Raw genomic sequence first — 18637 nt, 5'->3', positions numbered from 1 at the left:
CCTCCTCCAACCTCTATGTATTCACATATGCTGTCCCCCATGTCTAAAATGCAAATCCTCATCTTTGGGGGTTTCAGAATTCTTATCTTACTTCAAGGCTACAATCAAGTACCAAGTTCTCTGTGGATTCCCTGATGCCTAAGATGAAAGAGTTCTCTCCATCCTCAAATATTTTTAGAGCAATTTGTCTGGCTCTTTCTTTTGCTATCACTTCTTACCGAGAATATCAACAGTGACTGGTGTTTCCATAGCCCTTTAAAGACTGCAAAGCACCATCCATGCATTCTTGTTTAAACCTCATGATAACCTTATGAAGCACAGGTTTATTTGTATGTAAGTCATGCCACACACAGAATGTTTCTTCAAAGTAGGGTCTATTTCATTTTTGAATTGCCAATACCTAGTGTAGTACTTAACATTTTAGGGGTTTGAAAAATACTTGCTGAATTAAACCAAATCTACACAAAACAACAATAAAACATTTAGGAATTATTCTAAATTAAATTTAAATTAAAACAATTAAGATAACTTCCAAATCATTTCAATCATTTTTCAACTTTTTTCAACAAATACTAATACATTTTCATTGTTTCCTGACAGGCCCATACCATATAGTTGGAAGGGACATAAGAAGTCATGTAGTCCAAACCCTTCATTGTACAGATGGAAGATATTGAGGTCTAGAGTGATTAAGAGACTTATCCAAGGTTACACAGGTAGTAAGTGGCACAGCTGGTATTCAAAGCCAGGCCACCTGATTTCAAACTTACAATATTTCCACAACATCTTCCCCCTCAAATGTGAATATATATTCTTAAGATCTTAGGAGTGAAGAGGGGAAAAAAAAAATGGTTTTTCAAAGGCTGTCCTCAAACAAGATTTGTACTATGTAAACTCATTCCTACCAGTCATGCACTGATCAAGGAAATTATAAAATTAACATTATGTTTTGCTGTATCTATACTTGTTAAACATTTTCCAAGTACATTTTAATCTGGTTCTAAGCAAGTGCCCGAGTCTGACTCCTCTGCACTACATCATGCTTCCTCTCGTATCCTAAAAAGGTACTACAATTGAACAATGAGGTAAGTCCTAGATTGTGTAGGAGGGAAAAATTGAGTTGGCCTGAATTTGTCAAAACTGCAGTTACTTTAAATGATACTTATTAATCTGCCTGCTAATTTCTTTTTTAGAGACTATTTTTTAAAAAATAAAATCTTGGTGATTATTGCTATGATCTCATAAAAATTATAGGTGACTCAGAGGGTAATGCAAAGATGCCTGATGGGTATACATAAATTGTGGCTTATTAAGAACATCTGTACACCAGAAAGCAGAGTGAAAGAATACATTTCTTTGTATTTACCTGATCATCTCTGAGGTTTCTTCTGACTCTAAGATCCCTCCCTTAGTCTATGTATGAAAGACCAGAAAAGGAGGAAGGGTCGTCACCTCTCAAGAATGAAAGACAAAGAATAAGCAGCTGGCATGCTGCACTACTACATAGAAAATATCAAAGAACCAGAAGAAGACCTCCCAAACACTGCAGAGAATCTCTATAGACAATTTACACAGGGACATGTAAGAGAATATGGAGAATGAGGAACAGCGGATTTCCCTTCTGCAACAGTACAAAAGGATGAAATCACAAATCAATGTAACATTAAAAAACCCTATTGTTATAAGGTTTCTGAACCCTTCTATATGTGTTGTTTCCTCTTAACTGAATGTCAGGTCCTTGAGGACATGAAGTGTCTTGCTTTTCCATTTGTAATCCCATGGCTTAGCATAGCATTAGTTACATAAAAGGCACTTTTAACTAATATTTTTCCATTCCATTCCACCTTAGTGGTCATACCCCAAACAAAAACACACTGGCACACTTACCCAATAAATAGTCATTCTGCTTATGCTCAAGGACTCTGATTGAGAACCTCCTGAAATAGTGTATTCCATGGTTAATGTCTACCCATTATTGCAGTTTCTTGGACCAAACAAGAAAATGTAAATTCCTCTACCATATTACAGTCCTTAAAATATCTGAAGACAGCTATTATGATCTAACACCCCCCATCTTCTACCCCTTCCCCTAACCAGTCTTCTCTTCTACAGGCTAAATATAAATACTCTGTTTCTTCAAATGATCCTCCTATGACATAGACTCATGGCCTTTCACCATCCGAGTAGCTTTTCTATGGATATATTCCAGTTTATCACTGTGTCTTAAACCATGGTTTTGAAAACTGAATACTGGGGGCAGAGTCAAGATGGTGGAGTAGAAAGATGCATATACTCTAGCATTTCCCCCACAGCCCACAAAATACCTGTAAAAAATGACTCTCAATGAATTCAAGAGCAGCAGAAGTCACAGAACAGCAGAGTGAAAAAGGTTTCCAGCCAAGGGTAACCTGGAAGGCCAAGAGGAAAGGTCTATCTCACAGGATGCTGAGTGGAGTAGAGTCCAGCCCTAGTTGCGCAGCATGAGGAGGAACAGGACCTGAACAGACTTCCGGGGCAGAATTCCCAGCAGGGAGGGTCCCAGATCCCTCAACCCATAAGCAACAAAGAAAGCCCCAAAGGTCAGTGCGGGAGGGCTTTCCCAGCTGGACAAGAGGGGAAACGGGGTTCTCCCAGCACTAAACTCAGGTGGTGGCAGCAGCAGGAGGCGGGCAGCTACAGTGGCCATGGAAGCAGCCTGGGTCTACTGTCCAGCCACTGAGGCTGACCCACTCCTGAGCAACCAATTTGAATCTCAGCCTTAAACTGGGGAGAGAAGAAGTACTAAGACTCTCTTCTTGATAAAGGATTCAGAAGTCAAGTAACTGGCTGGGAAAATGCCCAAAAAGGAAAAAAAAATAAGACCACAGAAGGTTACTTTCTTGGTGAACAGGTGTCTCCTTCTATCCTTTCAGATGAGGAAGAACAAGGCATACTGTCAGAGGAAGTCAAGGCCTCTGCCCCCAGTACCTCCAAAATGAATATAAAATGGCCTGAGGTCACAGAAGACCTTGAAAAGCATGTCAGCAGCCCGCTAAAGGAGAATCAAAAAAATGCTGAGGAAAATAACACTTTAAAAAGAGGCTAATAACTCAACTGGAAAAAGAGGTCCAAAAAGCCAATGGAGAGAAGGAGTCTTTAAAAAGCAGAATTAGTCAAATGGAAAAGAAGGTTCAAAAGTTCACTGAACAAAACAGTTCTTTAAAAGAGAGAATCGAGTTCAGGGAAGCTAACGACTATGAGATAAACCAAGAAGTTAGAAAACAAAACCAAAAGTTTGAAAAAATAGAACATAATGTGAAACATCTCATAGGAAAAACAACTGATCTGGAAAATGGACCCAGGAGAGACAATTTAAAAATTATGGGACTACCTGAAAGCCATGATCAAAAAAAGAGCCTAGACATTATCTTTCACGAAATTATCAAGGAAAACTGCCCTGATATTCTGGAACCAGAGGGTAAAATAAATATTGAAAGAATCCACCGATCACCTCCCGAAAGAAATGTGAAAAGAGAAACTCCTAGGAATATTGTGGCCAAATTTCAGAGTTCCCAGGTCAAGGAGAAAATATTGCAAGGAGCTAGAAAGAAAGATTCGAGTATTGTGGAAATACAATCAGGATAATACAGGATCTGGCAGTTTCTACATTAAGGGATTGAAGGGCTTGGAATAGGATATTCCAGAAGTCAAAGGAACTGAGATTAACACCAAGAATCACCTACCCAGCAAAACTGAGTATAATACTTCAAGGGAATAAATGGTCATTCAATGATGTAGACGACTTTCAAGCATTCATGATGAAAAGACCAGAACTGAATAGAAAATCTGACTTTCAAACACAAGAATCAAGAGAAGCATGAAAAGGTAAACAGCAAAGAGAAGTCATAAGGGACTTTCTAAAGCTTAACTGTTTACATTCCTACATGGAAAGATAATATTTGTAACCTTTGAGACTTTTCTCAGTATTTGGGTACGTGGAGGGATTATACACACACACATTCACACACACCTATATAGACAGAGAGTACAGGCTGAGTTGAATCAGAAGAGATGATATCCATAAAAAAAAATAAAATTAAATTAAGGGGTAAGAGAGGAAAATATTGGGAAGAGAAAGGGAGAAATGGAATGGGGTAGGCTATAACTCATAAAAGAGATAAGAAAAATCCTGTTCAATGGAGGAGAAAAGGGAGAAGATGAGAGGGGAAAAGTGAAGCTTACTTTCTTCACACATGGCTCAAGGAGGGAATAACATGCTCACTAAATTTGGTGTGAAAATCTATCTTACACTACAGGAAAGTAGGGAAGGAGGGGACAAGTGGGGTGAGGGGGATGACAGAAGGGAGGGCAAATGGGAGAAGGGAGTAACTAGAAGTAAACACTTTTGGGAAGGGAATTCTCTCAAATGAGAGAATAAAAAAGGGCGGGGACAGGGTAGGCTAGAGGACAATATAGTTAGTATTACACAACATGATTATTAATTATGGAAGTCTTTTGCAAAACGACACATATACAGCCAGTACTGAATTGCTTGCCTTCTCAGTGGGGATGGGTAGGGAGGGAGGGAGGGAGAGAAGTTGGAGTTCAAAGTATTAGAAATGAATGTTGAGAATTATTATTGCATACAAGTGGGAAATAAGAAACACAGGTAATGGGGTATAGAAATTTATCCTGCCCCACAGAAAAGAGAGAAGATTAGGATAAGGGAAGGGTGGAGTGTGATAGAAGGGAGGGTACAATGAGGGAAGGGGCAATCAGAATGCAAGGTATTACGGGGAGAGGGAGGGAAGAAAAACTGGAACTCAAAATTTTGTGGAAATGAATGTCAAAATCTAAAAATAAATAAATAAATTAAAAAAAAAAAGAAAACTGAATACCACATTCCAGTTGAGGTGTGACAAGGAACTGCTTCCCTGTTCCCAAAAACCATTATTCTCTTAAGGTCACCCAAGATCACACTGACTTTTCTACTGTTTTCTAACTGTTGGCTTATATTGAGTTTGCAGTCAGCTAAATCCCCAGCTCTTTTTCAAAACCAACTACTGTCTACCCAGGATTCTTCCATAGTACACCTGTGAAATTGGTTTTTTTGTACCCCAGTACAAGATTTTATCTCTACTGAATTTCATCTGAAGATATAAAGCCCATTTCTCAAACCTGTCAAGAACCTTTTAGATCTTGACTCTATCATTCATTTTATTAGTTATCCCTCTCAGCTAGAAGTCATGTGCAAATGTAATGAGGATATAATCTAGCCTTCATGCAGTTCACTGATAAAACTGTTAAACAGCACAGGGACAATCACAGGTCCCTAGATAATCTATTATAGACCTCCTGCCACACTGACATTTAACCATTAACAATCACTCTTTGAATTGGCTGTCCAACAAAGTCTACATCCATCTGTTTTACTGTACAATCCACATTTCTCCATCTTCTCCACAAGAATAATATAAGACATTGTGTCAAAGGTGTTGTAAAAAATAAAGGTAAACTACAGGCACTAAAAGCCTTCTCATGTCCTTACTAGTTACACTGTCAAAAAAGTAAGTTAGTCTGGCATGATCTCATCCTGACAGAGCCATAATGGCTCTTTGTAATCATCACTTCTCTATCTAGACACTCACCAACTATCTCCTTAAGAATCCATTGTAAAATGTCCCCAGGAATCAAATTCAAACTCAAGTTTGTAGATTCTGTTCTTCCTTTTTTTCTTAAATTGGGGCACCTGCCTGCTCTCCCAAAGAAACCTGAGTATGTTTGTGTAAGAAAGGAAACAGTAGATACAGACAAATTAGAAATTAGGAACAGCGTAAGGATAATTGGAGGAGAAGAATTCCTGAGAGGAAAAGTACACAAGTAGAAATACCAGAAGAAAGGCCACCTTGTTGTTAAAAATTAGAGACAAAGGAAAAGAAAATGGGGGGATGATAAGAAGTTTAGAGTTACAGACTACCAAAGAAGAGACAGCTCATGATAGATTGTTTCTATCTTCTAAACCCATTAACTAGTCCATGAGTACATCCATTTTAGATCAGTCTAGAAGATACAGATGTTCAAATGGCCCCAAAACTGTGTAATTGGAAGAAAGGTGGCATCATATTTGGGAACATGAAGGGTGTTTTAATGATTCCAAGCTGCTGCTGCTGTTATTTGTCCTTCGTTTTCAAAGAGGACCGATGACATCAGGGATGATGTTTGGACTCATAGGTGAACTGGATTTAAGTAAGGCAGCGCTGGAGTCACTGCAGTTCAGTGGCAGGACAAAAGTCAAAATGACTGGCAATGGCCCTGGTTACAGTGGATGATATTGGTATCCTTGATGTCTGACTACGATCTAAGCTCTCCACAGCATCTACTTCAACCACCTTCATGGCCAATGGAACAATTTGTTCTCATCTACTGGCCTGCCTACTGGTTACCCTCAAGCTGATTTAGCCTGTCTGCTGAGATGGTTTGCTGTGGGTGGCTGCTACATGTGTTACAGCTTCTTGAAGCCACAAGCTAGAGTTAGGTGAAAAGTAGACACCAATGGTAGATAAGCAAGGTGCAAGATAAGTAGAGGTGCAAGGGCTTGGCAAGCCCTTACACCAGAGGTGCTAGTCCTCCTGGAACACCCCATATACTCCTGACCACCAACACCGAAAATCTCCTGTTGATAGCATATGGCTACAAAACACAGAATAACCCTAAACAGGCTGTTAGTAGAAGTATTCCACTTTCAAATAAGGAAACAGAAGCTCAGAGAGGTTTAAAAGGTAGATACTTAGTAAGTACTTATTGAACTAAATAAAAATTCTCATTACATCTTTTACTAAAGAAGTCTCTTACCAAATACAAATCAGACGTAAATGTGTAATATAATTGTAACTCACTGAATAAGAAAAGCACCATGTGCATAAACTAATAGGAATATTTTAAGGACCTAACAAAATTATTCTCCCCAAAAATCCTCAATATAATTTATTAAACACCAAAAACACCGTTCTGTAGTTTAATTAAATTTTAGACTATAAAAATTGCTCCCCTTGAAGTTTTAAAACAGCATAAGCATTGTAATAAAAGATGACACTTTTCAAATTATTTACCCATACATCTTCATTCAACAACTTTAAAGCATGTAGTTGCACAACATTACATACAGATAACTTGATAAACAGGGAAGAAAGAAAAAGTAACATGTATGTCAAGAAAAAATTGATTTTTAAAGGCTGTTAAACGTAGAAAACTGCATCTGAAATCCAAATATAATTAAGCATTCAAATGTGTTTGTCACTGATTTTGGAAGATTTCTGTAACAATGCAGATCACATCTCACCCAAGCTTGCCTATCCTGATAACACGTTATCTCAAAATTTCTTTTCCACAGAGGAGCCATCTAATACCCTTCCTCACAAGGGATGTCACCAGTGGAAGACACTAGATCCCTGGCTATTGCCACATGAGACTCCTTCAATCACAAAATTCCTTGTTGATGTCTTTTATTGGAATTCTTCACTGGTTATGTGTTTCAAGTTGCTCATACTGATCATGAGCCTCTCTATCACTACCACTGGGACACTCACCTTAGCACTTCAGAGGAAGCAGTACTCCACATTTCACCGATATATAATAAAATCAGCAAAAACAGTCCTAGAAATATGCAAACTTGGATAGCAAAAGATGGTTTACTTAAACCTTCATGAAATAAAATCAGACTTAATGCTACATTTACTCTCACTTCTTTGTTCTTTGGTCTAAAATTTACTACAAGTTACCTTCCACAAATCTTTTGGAGATTTTTTCCTCCTGCTCCTGGAATAAAAACAACAAACCAAAAGAATGACTCACTCCTAGACAACTGTTCCACAACAGTTACTGGGACATTCTGAAGAGCATACTAATGATGACTGCTTTCATAAGAATGAGCCTCTTTCGCAGCCATATTACATTCCAAAAGATTTCTGTAGTTTTAATTTGTTTTCACTTTTAGTAACTGTTTTCATGCAACCAAAAAAGGAAATTTAACTTGTCTGAAAAATTGGGACAAAAATGTTTTCCCTAAATTTCTCAACATTAATTGTTTTATCATGCATATATCACTGGAGGGCTTAAATCTAAACTCTTAAAAATTTTAAACTGTAAAGGCAACTAGCTTTAAACTGTAATTAATTGAAAAGAAGAAAAAATTTATTGGAAATAGAACAAAGAAGAATGAATGTAATATTTTTAATCATTATAACATCTTAACTACTGAAAGATAACTACACTCAAGTGATCCTTAGGCAATGAGAAGAATCTTGGCTTTGGGCTATTCCAACCAAGGTAATCCTTTCACAATGGGCCATCCTGGGGCATAAAACTGGTTTATCTTCTACCTACTCTACGGTTTCAATTACTATTCCCACCACAGAAAACAAAGAAGTTGTTCAAGCCAACTATCCTGAAACAAGCAAAAACACAGAGACACACACAAACACACATACACACAGGGTTCACAAGAGAGACAAATATATTCCAAAATTCACCAAGCTGTTTATAACTGACAATGAAAGAACCAGAACGAGAATCTGAGCTTTTGTTCAATCAATAATAATTTTATTTATAACAACTTGCCAAAAAGGAGAGGAAGGCACAATAGATAAAGAGTTGGCCTTGATACCAGGAAGACTTGAATGCCAGTCCTTCCTGTGATCCATTTTGGTTACAAGACCCTGGAATTCTCCAAAGAATTCTAGAAAAAATGCTGACCTGCACTGGTAGAAGAAATTTTCTCACTCAAGTTTGCTCTATAACAATGAAATCACAGGTCCAGTCCCTATCCTCAATCCTAAGAAATTACTGTGAGACTGTGCTACAGAGTGGGTAGATAGCTAGCCACCCTAAGAGGGGGCCCAAGGTTCAAGTCTTGCCTCTGACATATGCTGGCTGTGTCACTGGAGGCAAGGATTCTGACCCTGGAGTCAGGAAGCTGCTGTTTGGTTGTTTACAATTGTGTCCAACTCTCCATGACTTTTTGGAGTGTTCTTGGCATAGATACTTGGAGTGGTTTGCAATGTCATCCTCAGATTCATTTTATAGATGAGGAAACTGAAGCAAACAGGTTTATGGGCCTTGCCCAGGGTCACACAAGCTAATAAGTGTCTAAAGCTGGATTTGAATTCAGAAAAAAGGAGTCTTCCTGACTCTAGGCCCAGCAGTCTATCTACTGAACCATCTAGCTGCTCTGGAGTTCAAATTCAGCCTCAGACGCCAACAACTGCATGACCCTGGGCAATGCACTTACCCCCATCTGCTTCAGTTCTGTCATCAGTAAAATGGAGACAACTATATCACCCACCTCCCAGGTCTGTGAGGATAAAATATGATAATATTTATACAGCCAAAACACTGTGCAAATTCTAGTCGTTGTTGCTGTTGTTAACCTTTCAATGCCCCTAGAAACTCTAAGTTGCAAAGAAAGGTCAGAAAGCATTTATGGAAAGTTACCTCTTTGGGAATTTCCTTTACTAAAGAAATTACAGGTCTGGTTCAAAAAACAAGCAATTAAGATTATCTTAACACACAAAGACGAAGGTTCCTAACAAAATCTTAGCCCAAATTGCTCAAGTTAAAATTAATTACTTATCAAATAATCTACAAAGACTCTGGCCAACTATCTAAGTCATAAAGCTTATGCATTTGCCTTCTTGGTCTACCTAAAAGAATTCGTGGCCAGCTGCTATTTGATCTACTGGTTATAGTACCATTAAATTCTTTGCTATTTAAAAAAAAAAAGACTTGTTTGTAATCAGCTTGATCTTTTTACATTTTTTCACAATTCCATATTTACACTGAATCCATCTTAATTATGAAATGTATTCTTAATTTGCCACTCAAGCTCTACTTTATTGCCTCGCTATGGTGACACAGCGACTTCTTGTTTGTGGTATCTGAGGACCAGCTCAAAAAAGCCTGGAAAAGCTCCTCACCAAGAGACTGGCCACCAGGTGATAAATTTTTCAGAGACAGAAACTTATAAAATACAGACATGTATCATTCATCCTTGATAGAAGGCATACTCACAGAAAAGAATTTTTCCAAATTAAAAAAAACACAACAAATCTGTTTTTCACTTGCTAAATCACACTAATGGTATGTATGAAGTAAATACAGGCGTCAAGTCCAATTTTATTTTTTTACATCCATAGCTATAACACTTCAATTCAGAAGTATAGTCTCTATTTTTAGCATACAAGATACATTAATACAAACACATCAAACTAAGCATTTGGTAGAGAGGAAGAGATGGGGAAAATGTACTTACATTGGTAACAGTCACTGCATTTTTGTCATAGTATTTCTTTTTTTCATATTTATCTCTGATGAAAAATTCCACTGCTCTGAAAACAAGTAACTTAAGGAAAAAAATTATGTGGCAATATCTATTTCCTTCTGACCCATTCTCTTGACCCACATTACCAAAGCTGAGACATTCATCCTTAATAGAACTTTCCCACTCCCAACTCTGTACCTTTTTTTCATACTATTCTTATACTAAGAATCTCCTCTTCTCCCCCTACTTTTGCAATCTACTTTTGCTCTTACAATTATTTCCAGAAATTTTATTTTCTTCTGAAAGATTTTCTTAAGCAACAAAACTCTCTCAACCTAATACCCATGAGGAAATTTCTTGGCTCATAAGACAGAACAAAACAGAAAGGAACACTAGAGAGACATATAAAGCATGTTTAGCCTTTTATTTTGGTTCTCAACGTAATGTCATTCAGTGTATCAAACAGGTATCCCTGTGTATTAATATAGTCACGGGTAATTATGCTGCTTTGCTAGGTTGGGAAATGAGAAAAGAAAGCAACAAGAATTAAGTCAGTGGTGCTTTCTTTCACTTATGTGTGTCACTATGATCCAACTTAATTTAAACAGAATATCCTGCTTAAGTGATCTGTCCCAGCTGTTAATGTCTCACTCATACAGTCACTTTGTATTTATTTTGCATATTTTTATGTAATTATGTGCATACATGTTACCTTGCAGGCAAGGATGATTTCATTGTGCCTCATATATAGAAGGTGCTTCATGCTCGTCCATTCATTATGAAAAGAGCACAGCATTTGGCATTACAAATCTGATTTCAAATTCCAATTCTACTACCTTCTACCTGTGTGACCTTCGACAAGTGTCACTCTCTTAAAATTCTCTAGGCCTCAATTTCTTGACGTACAAAATGATGGGGTTAGATAAACTCTAAGGTCTCTTTCAGTTCTATAATCTATAATCCTCTAATTTATTTCAGAAAGTTCTCCTATCTAAAAATATTTCTCCCACTAAACTGTATCATCAATACTTGAAATTCTAGCATAAAAGCTTCATTTTCTCGAGTTAAGGCACTGAACCTTATTAAAATTCAAATACTGTCTATGACAATAATATATCAAACTAGTTACTGTCAGTTATTCATACCTGATGATTATGCTTATCTGACTCTCTCCAACTGACAGGTAGCCTCAATAAAGAGCTCAGAGTAGGTCCAGAGAACTAAGTACAATCTAAGGAAGACTAGGTCAGGTAGTTAAGAGAATACCATGTTTAAGGAGAGACTTTAAATATGGTGCACCTGTTTGTTTTAAAATACATAATCCTAGGACAGCACTTTCTTTTTTTCCTGTATATAGCATTTTATTTTTTCCAATTACATGTAAAGACAGTTTTTAATATTTATTTTTATAAAATTTTGAGTTCCAAATTTTTCTCCCTCCCTCCCCTCCCCCTTCCCCAAAACAGCAAGCAAACCAATATAGGTTATACATGTGGATCGTGTTAAATATATTTTCAAGTTAGTTGTGTTGGAAAAGAAGAATCTGAACAAAAGGGAAAACCACAAGAAAACAAAAAACAAAAGTGAAAATAGTATATTTTGATCTGCATTCAGACTCCATAGTTCTTTCTCTGCATGTGGACAGCCTTTTCAATCATGAGTCTTTTAGAATTGTCTTGGATCACTGCATTGCTGAGAAGAGCTAAGTCTATCATAGTTGCTCATCACATAATGTTGCTGTTACTGTATACTACAGAATAGACTTTCTAGTGGGAAAAATAAAAGGGGATTGGGACAAATCTGCAAGACATAAAGATCCAAATCACAACAACAAATGAAGCTTTTTCTTAAGGGCAGGTCTGGCTTTTCTTTATGCGAGGTCTTTCCAGAAATCATTAATCACCTTAACCCAAATGAATCCACATCTTTTCCTGAAATCACATAAATAGACGAGTTTATCCTGTTTCCTAAACTAAAGACTTCTGGGATGAGCTACCATTATAACTGGATTTTCTTCTCTTTCTTTATTACCATAGTCTGACATATCTGTCCTGAAATCCCACTCTCTCTTCCCTAATCTCCCTAGGTGCCAATCTCCATCAGTGTCTATTAAAACTCTCATATAGCATGCCATGGATTGACAAAATAATTAACAAAATCTGAACACTAACTTATAAGGCAGAAAACACAAATATTTACTCTACCAGAGAAACATTTAACACAGTGCCAAGCCCATATATAGTAAATGTTTAACTATTATTTGATAATGATAGCAAAAAAAAAGCAAAAACTAGAAAGTAATGCTATACCTATATCTTTAAGGAATAGACTCCAGGTAAATAACCCAGTGAATATGACTGGTACCTTCTGAGGTACATAGACTCAGGAATACCTTAAAAACCATTTACCTAGACAGTTAATGAACATTTTCCCACACACTGGGCAACTACTATTTGGTATATTTATAAAAATATCTTTTAACTACAAAAATAGCCACAATATAAGATATTCCATATGATTTGGGGGCTTTTGTTAGCTCAGGGATGTTAAATAACATATTCACCAATTCCCTACTTTCTAAAAAAAATTTTAGTAGTCAGGAAGTAAATAGATGGGTAAGCTTTGAAATCCAGTATCTTATGAAGCAAGGTTTGCAAGAGAGAAGTCAGATTTCTTTTTCTTCACAATACAAAAACAGAAATTTACTCAGTATTATACCTGTGGCTGCTTTCACTTTGTACTCAAAAGAAAATTAAAGCCAGTATTAAGAATACTAAACTCTGAAATAAGAAATATTTCACTTGTTAAAGAACTAAAAATTCAAATCACATTTTTGTTTTAGAGATTTGAAGAATAAAGACTAATATTTTGTCTTCTAAGAAGGGAAATTAATGACAAATTTAAATATTTGAGTGCATTATCTGATTTATACTATGTATTAAAACTTGGTAATAAAATCGATTGTTTCTCTCATGAAATATTCATAAATTTAAAGACTCCCTGGTTGACTTCACTATTATTTTTAAAAAGCTAGTCTCTTTTACTCATAGAATCCAGAATAGTAAAGGAAAGAAGCGCACGTACACACAAACACACACACACACGTATATGTAAAACAAATATTTAAAACTTTATTTTGACTATTTATATTTGTTCTATTTCATCTTCTGCATTTTCTCTGCTTTCCTCTACTGTCTATGGCTCTAAACACCTAAAGAACTAGTCAAGAAACATGCTAATGCAACTTTCTTTATACAGTATCTTCCATATCATCAAACATTTACATAATGAGTGCTAATATTAAAATTGAGAGAATAAAATCGGGAAATATTTTATCTTTACTGCCCACTATTCAGATGCCAAGTTTCATGAGGACTTAAAGCTATTTTGATATGAATCAACATAACACAACAATGAACATGAGAAAAATGACACTATAACTAGTCAAGAAATAACAGTAAAGACTACATTTTCCACTAATATTTAAATGTACAGGTTTTGTAACCTGAAGTTCAAAAAAAAACCCTTCTCACAATGAAAGTAAAAAATATTCAGTAGAGCAACCTTTTTTTCTCCCTCTCTTCCGCACATCTCCTTCCCCATAAAAGGCCTTTAAAATAACACTCTGGGGGTTCAGAAATTTTTTAACAATACATGTATTATATTTTAACACACACACACATATTAACATTTCTGCTCTCATTACAGATACTCACCACTTTTGAAGACAATTAAATTACCATCTACTCCCATAGAACACAATATTCCATTTTCTAGGCACATACTACTGACAGTAGAACAACTCTGAAAAGCTCAAATAATCTCAAAGGAGAACTGTTGATTAGCTCTGCTGCACAATAGATCTCATGAAAATGAAGTAATTAAAGTTTATAGATAAGACCAAAAATCCCAATAATGAAAAGCTTAATGTAAAGCTTTATCATCTGTCATGCACTGGTACATGCAGCCTATAATTAACCACATCCCACATGAGAAATTACACTTTCACAGGAGCTTTTGCGTGACTTTTGAAAATTGTAAAGCTTTTAAAAAGTGACAAATCTTGTTAAGTTTTTGGGAGGTCCCATATTATGCTAGTTTAAATACTGCAGTTTAACTCAGTTTGCCTCTGGTTGCCTATAAGGATAAGGCAAGCATCTATACAAGTCAGGCAGTTCCATGAGTATCTTGCTTTAGGACAGGAGGACTGATAAATGTGAGAAATAATAGGTAACTTATTACTGAAATATAAGCATCACCTCTTGGTCCTTTATATATGAATGAAGGAATCAGTAAGAGAAATCAACATTGCTATGTCAATGAGAGAAATTCCAAAAAATTTTTAGCAGCACATTAAATGGGATGGGATGAGGGGGAAGAGGGAGAGTCACTGTGTTAAAGTTAGAAAGGTTCCATTATAATTTGAAACCAGTACCAAAGTCAAAGCAAGCAGCAGCCATCTTGTATACAATCCAACTAGCCACAGGTAATTTATGTTAAAGAATTTACAATTTTTAGTTGTTGCAAATAACAACCACTAGGTACATTTTGTGAATAAAAACAATCTCTTTTTTTCAGAATGATTGAAAACATTTTAAAAAATAATACTTTGCTCAGCACTCTCCTCATATAGCTACGAACATCATCTTAAAAGTGATTTTGAAAAGTTTATCATTTAGAAAGAGGAAAACACCTAGTCTAAAACTGCCTTGCACAGACCTGGCACTTTACAAACATTTGTTCAAATGAATTGAAATGAAATGGAAAATAAACAAGTTTCATGAAATCACAATCAAGTATACTTGAAATACAAAGACACATGACATGAATTAAAGGAAGAACTGCAATGTAGATGCAAACAAGATGAATGTCAAACACCATCACTAGAAATCCTCTCCCAAACCTTACAGCTGAGTCAAACTCAAATAGAAACGGTTCCTACTTGACTCAGAAAACTACAAATTAACATTATCTATGTTGTATTGTGTTTATTTATTTTGTTGAACATTTCTCAATTTATTTTAATCTGCTTTGGGTCTCACTTGTTTTGCAGTGGTCTCGGCTTTGAATTTGACACCTCTGCATTATATTCCAGTAACCAGAGAAAAAACACTATTTACTTCCTAATATGCACATAAACACATACAAATATAAATATATACATATGTGTGTGTACATATGCGTTATATTCAGATATACAATTATTTATTTTAAAAAGAAATCAAGGTTTCAAATGAGACTAACACTGAAATTATGCACAGTATCAACTTAAATATATCCAATTGTGCAATGTGTTAAGGGCCACCAAGATTTACAATAATAGTCCATGACCCCTCACACCTATGTATCATGAATACTTTCTTTGAAAAGTAGCCAGGAGGTACGAGATATGTTGAGCACCAAAAAATGTCACACACAGAAAAGAAATCTGACTATATTTTAAGAGACAAGAAATAACTAACAAAACGGAAGCAATTTTCTAATCAGTTGTCTGTAGTTTGCTAAAGATCAAAATCAAAATACCAAACATGATTTTAAAAAATAAGTATAGGCAAAGGATAAAGCAGCACGCATCAACATGGACTATCACTATATCCTAAGGAGTTTAACCAACAAAAGTCAATTGTCATAATGCAGAGAACAAGAACATCTAAAAGCTACCTCAGACAATAACCATCTGATCTCTACAAACACAGAGAATGATTTATAACACAAATTCATTTGTAAAATATTAGAGAAGATGAGGGTGGAAAATTTTGAACCTTACGATTTCATAAAAGAGCAAAAAGAAATGAAGAAAAAGCTTACCCAGGTAGCTAGCTGCGTGGCACAGTGAACTGAGCAGAGAGTCTAGAATCAAGAAGACATGAATTCAAATAGGCACTTACTAGCTGTCTGATCATGAGCAAGGCATCTAATCCATTTGCCTCTTCCTCATCTATAAAATGGGGATAATAGTAGTAACTACTTCCCAGAGTTGGTATGAGAACCAAATGTTTAGAGAATCACAGTGCCAGGTACATAACTTTCTAATGTGTTAGTTGTTTCTGCTATCATTATTATCATTATAGGAAAGTCATCCCAAGGGCACCAAAAGATAAGACTGGAAGGAAGATAATAGACAAAAATTGGAAAAGTTCTGTAAAGATTTCAAAAATGAAATGTCTCAGATACCCTGCACGAGAAAGTAGAAATGTCACTAAATGAAACCAAGATGGGAAGAACAGCTAGACCAGACCAATATATAGAAAGGGACCTCCATGGAGGAGATGATAATTTTAAATGTTGAAGAAATTATTCTCTAGGTTATCTCAAAAAAGGAAGCATATGAAACATCTGAAAACAAACTTCAGATCTAATTAAACTTTCCTCCCAAAATGAAAAAGCTGATCAAGAGAATAACAATATGACAACCCTACTTTCCAACCCATAGGGACCTTACTTTTGCTACAAAAATTTTATGAGAAAAACATATCCAGTTTTTAAGGTCATCCTTGATAAAATACAAAAAATCAATATGTAGGTTTTGTCAAGTGATATTCTACAGAAGGATACTTCTTTATAGTCACAGAATTAACTCAAAAATGCAAAGAATTTAAGATCCTATTGTACTTATTGTTTGCTGTCTATAAAAAGAATTCGATTTGGTAGAGCAAAATGGCACCTGAAAGATTCTCCTCTAAGAAGGTGTTTCTCAATCAAATAGCAAAATCACACAAGATTCTAAGAAACATTAACAGAAGAAATGACTCTAGAACTGATTATTAAAGGTAGCTTCGAGTATAATAGATTTCAATCTAAATGTAAGTGAAAGAGGTTGAGATCTTCCAAATGCTCCGGTCAGTGGGTTAACTTTGCATTGATGGCAGCAAGAGCAAGAATAAATCCACAATCATTACTTCAGCCTAATTAGGCACAAATAAAAACTCAAACAGATGAAGAAAGCCAAAGACTGATAAACATTTGGACCCACAGAGCTGGTCTACCACATATTGTGTAGACAGATGCTACAAAGAGACAATACTGGACAAAGGATTAGAGAAAGTGAGCAAAGCAGATTGCTCTGGATGAACCAGACAGTGATTTTAACGACCTCCTCTTTCCAACCTTCCCCCTAAAATAAGAACCCATCTTTTTAAATAGCATTCTTCCAGGGATGCTGTATAGCTATCCATCTTATCACTACTCTCTAGTTATATTAAATTAAAATTTGAGAGTTACACAAAAGGCAAAGGTAAGGTGGCTGCAATACCCTCCCAAAGAAGAATTATGCGGAATAAGCAGCCTAAATAATAGAGACAGTTCACACACATGCTCTATCTCTATCTACTATGCAATGTCAAGGGATTTAGATAAAGGCTTCCATTACGCTAGGGGAGCACCCTTTGGAAGACTTATGAGAAGACATGGACAAAGACCACCACGCTACTTCATTTCCCACCAGGTTGACCTCTTTTAGACTTCCCCACCATGTCCCAGCAATATCTTTAATCTAGAAAAATCACTTCAGTTCTGGAACTCACACCTTGGAAGGACCCTACCTCTGGGGACTCTTTATAAATGGAAGGTTCTTCCCAAAACCTCCATTTAAAGAGGACAACCAGGACAGCCATCTTTTTATTTTCCGCCAGGCTACACTCCTCCATCATGTCCCCACACTCAGGACCTTTGTCCCCTTCTCCACACACCCCCCCTTTAAGTTTCCTTTTGTGGGTGGTCTTCCCCCCTTAGAAAGTAAACTCCTTGAAAACAGAAATTATCTTTCTTTTTGCTTGTATGTGTATCCCTAGCACTCAGCACAGGTGTCTGGGACAAAATACTTAATAAATGCTTGCTGACTAACTAAGGCCGTACAGAATGGGCAAACATGGCTCTGGATCATCACAGGGAGTACAAAAACTGATGCAATCACAGACCCAACAAAGTGAGTTTTATTACTTATACTGCAAATGGTTTCCCACATGAGTAAATATAATCTTCTTTGGCTAAGATATGTGATTCTAATGATATAGGGAATATTCCATGAAGGACTTTTCTCTACCAATGCAAGACGTCACCTACTCTGCAACTTACAATGAGTTGCCATCAAGAGGTTAAAATGGCTTACAGCCAGTATATGTCCAAAGTACAACTTGAATCCAAGGAGTACTATAAATATAGAAAAGTTTTCTACAAAAAAAACTTGTAATGAACTGAGGTTTGTTTTTCTAGAGCTTTTCATGATGTATAAGATGAATTAGGTCAATGATGAAGTCAATCTCCCTATCAAATCTTTTTATCACCCATGAAGGATTTTATGGATGGCTACACACAGTAGCAAGATAGGCTATGACGAAATGATTT

The 18637-nt window shown here is 36.2% G+C and overlaps 1 protein-coding gene across 10 annotated transcripts in view; it reads right to left on the bottom strand.

Moving 5' to 3' along the window:
- SMAP1 (small ArfGAP 1) overlaps positions 1-18637 on the bottom strand; it is a 326484-nt gene that overhangs the window by 111544 nt on the left and 196303 nt on the right. For all 10 annotated transcript variants that reach the window (XM_072642575.1, XM_072642576.1, XM_072642582.1 and 7 more), the window contains one exon: positions 10286-10361. In XM_072642575.1, coding sequence (XP_072498676.1) covers positions 10286-10361 — 76 coding nt within the window. The remainder of the gene's footprint in view (positions 1-10285; positions 10362-18637) is intronic.

Source organism: Notamacropus eugenii, chromosome 2 (assembly GCF_028372415.1).
Source record: "Notamacropus eugenii isolate mMacEug1 chromosome 2, mMacEug1.pri_v2, whole genome shotgun sequence".
NCBI classification, from domain to species: Eukaryota; Metazoa; Chordata; class Mammalia; order Diprotodontia; family Macropodidae; genus Notamacropus; species Notamacropus eugenii.
This window is presented reverse-complemented; position numbering and strand designations above follow the sequence as displayed.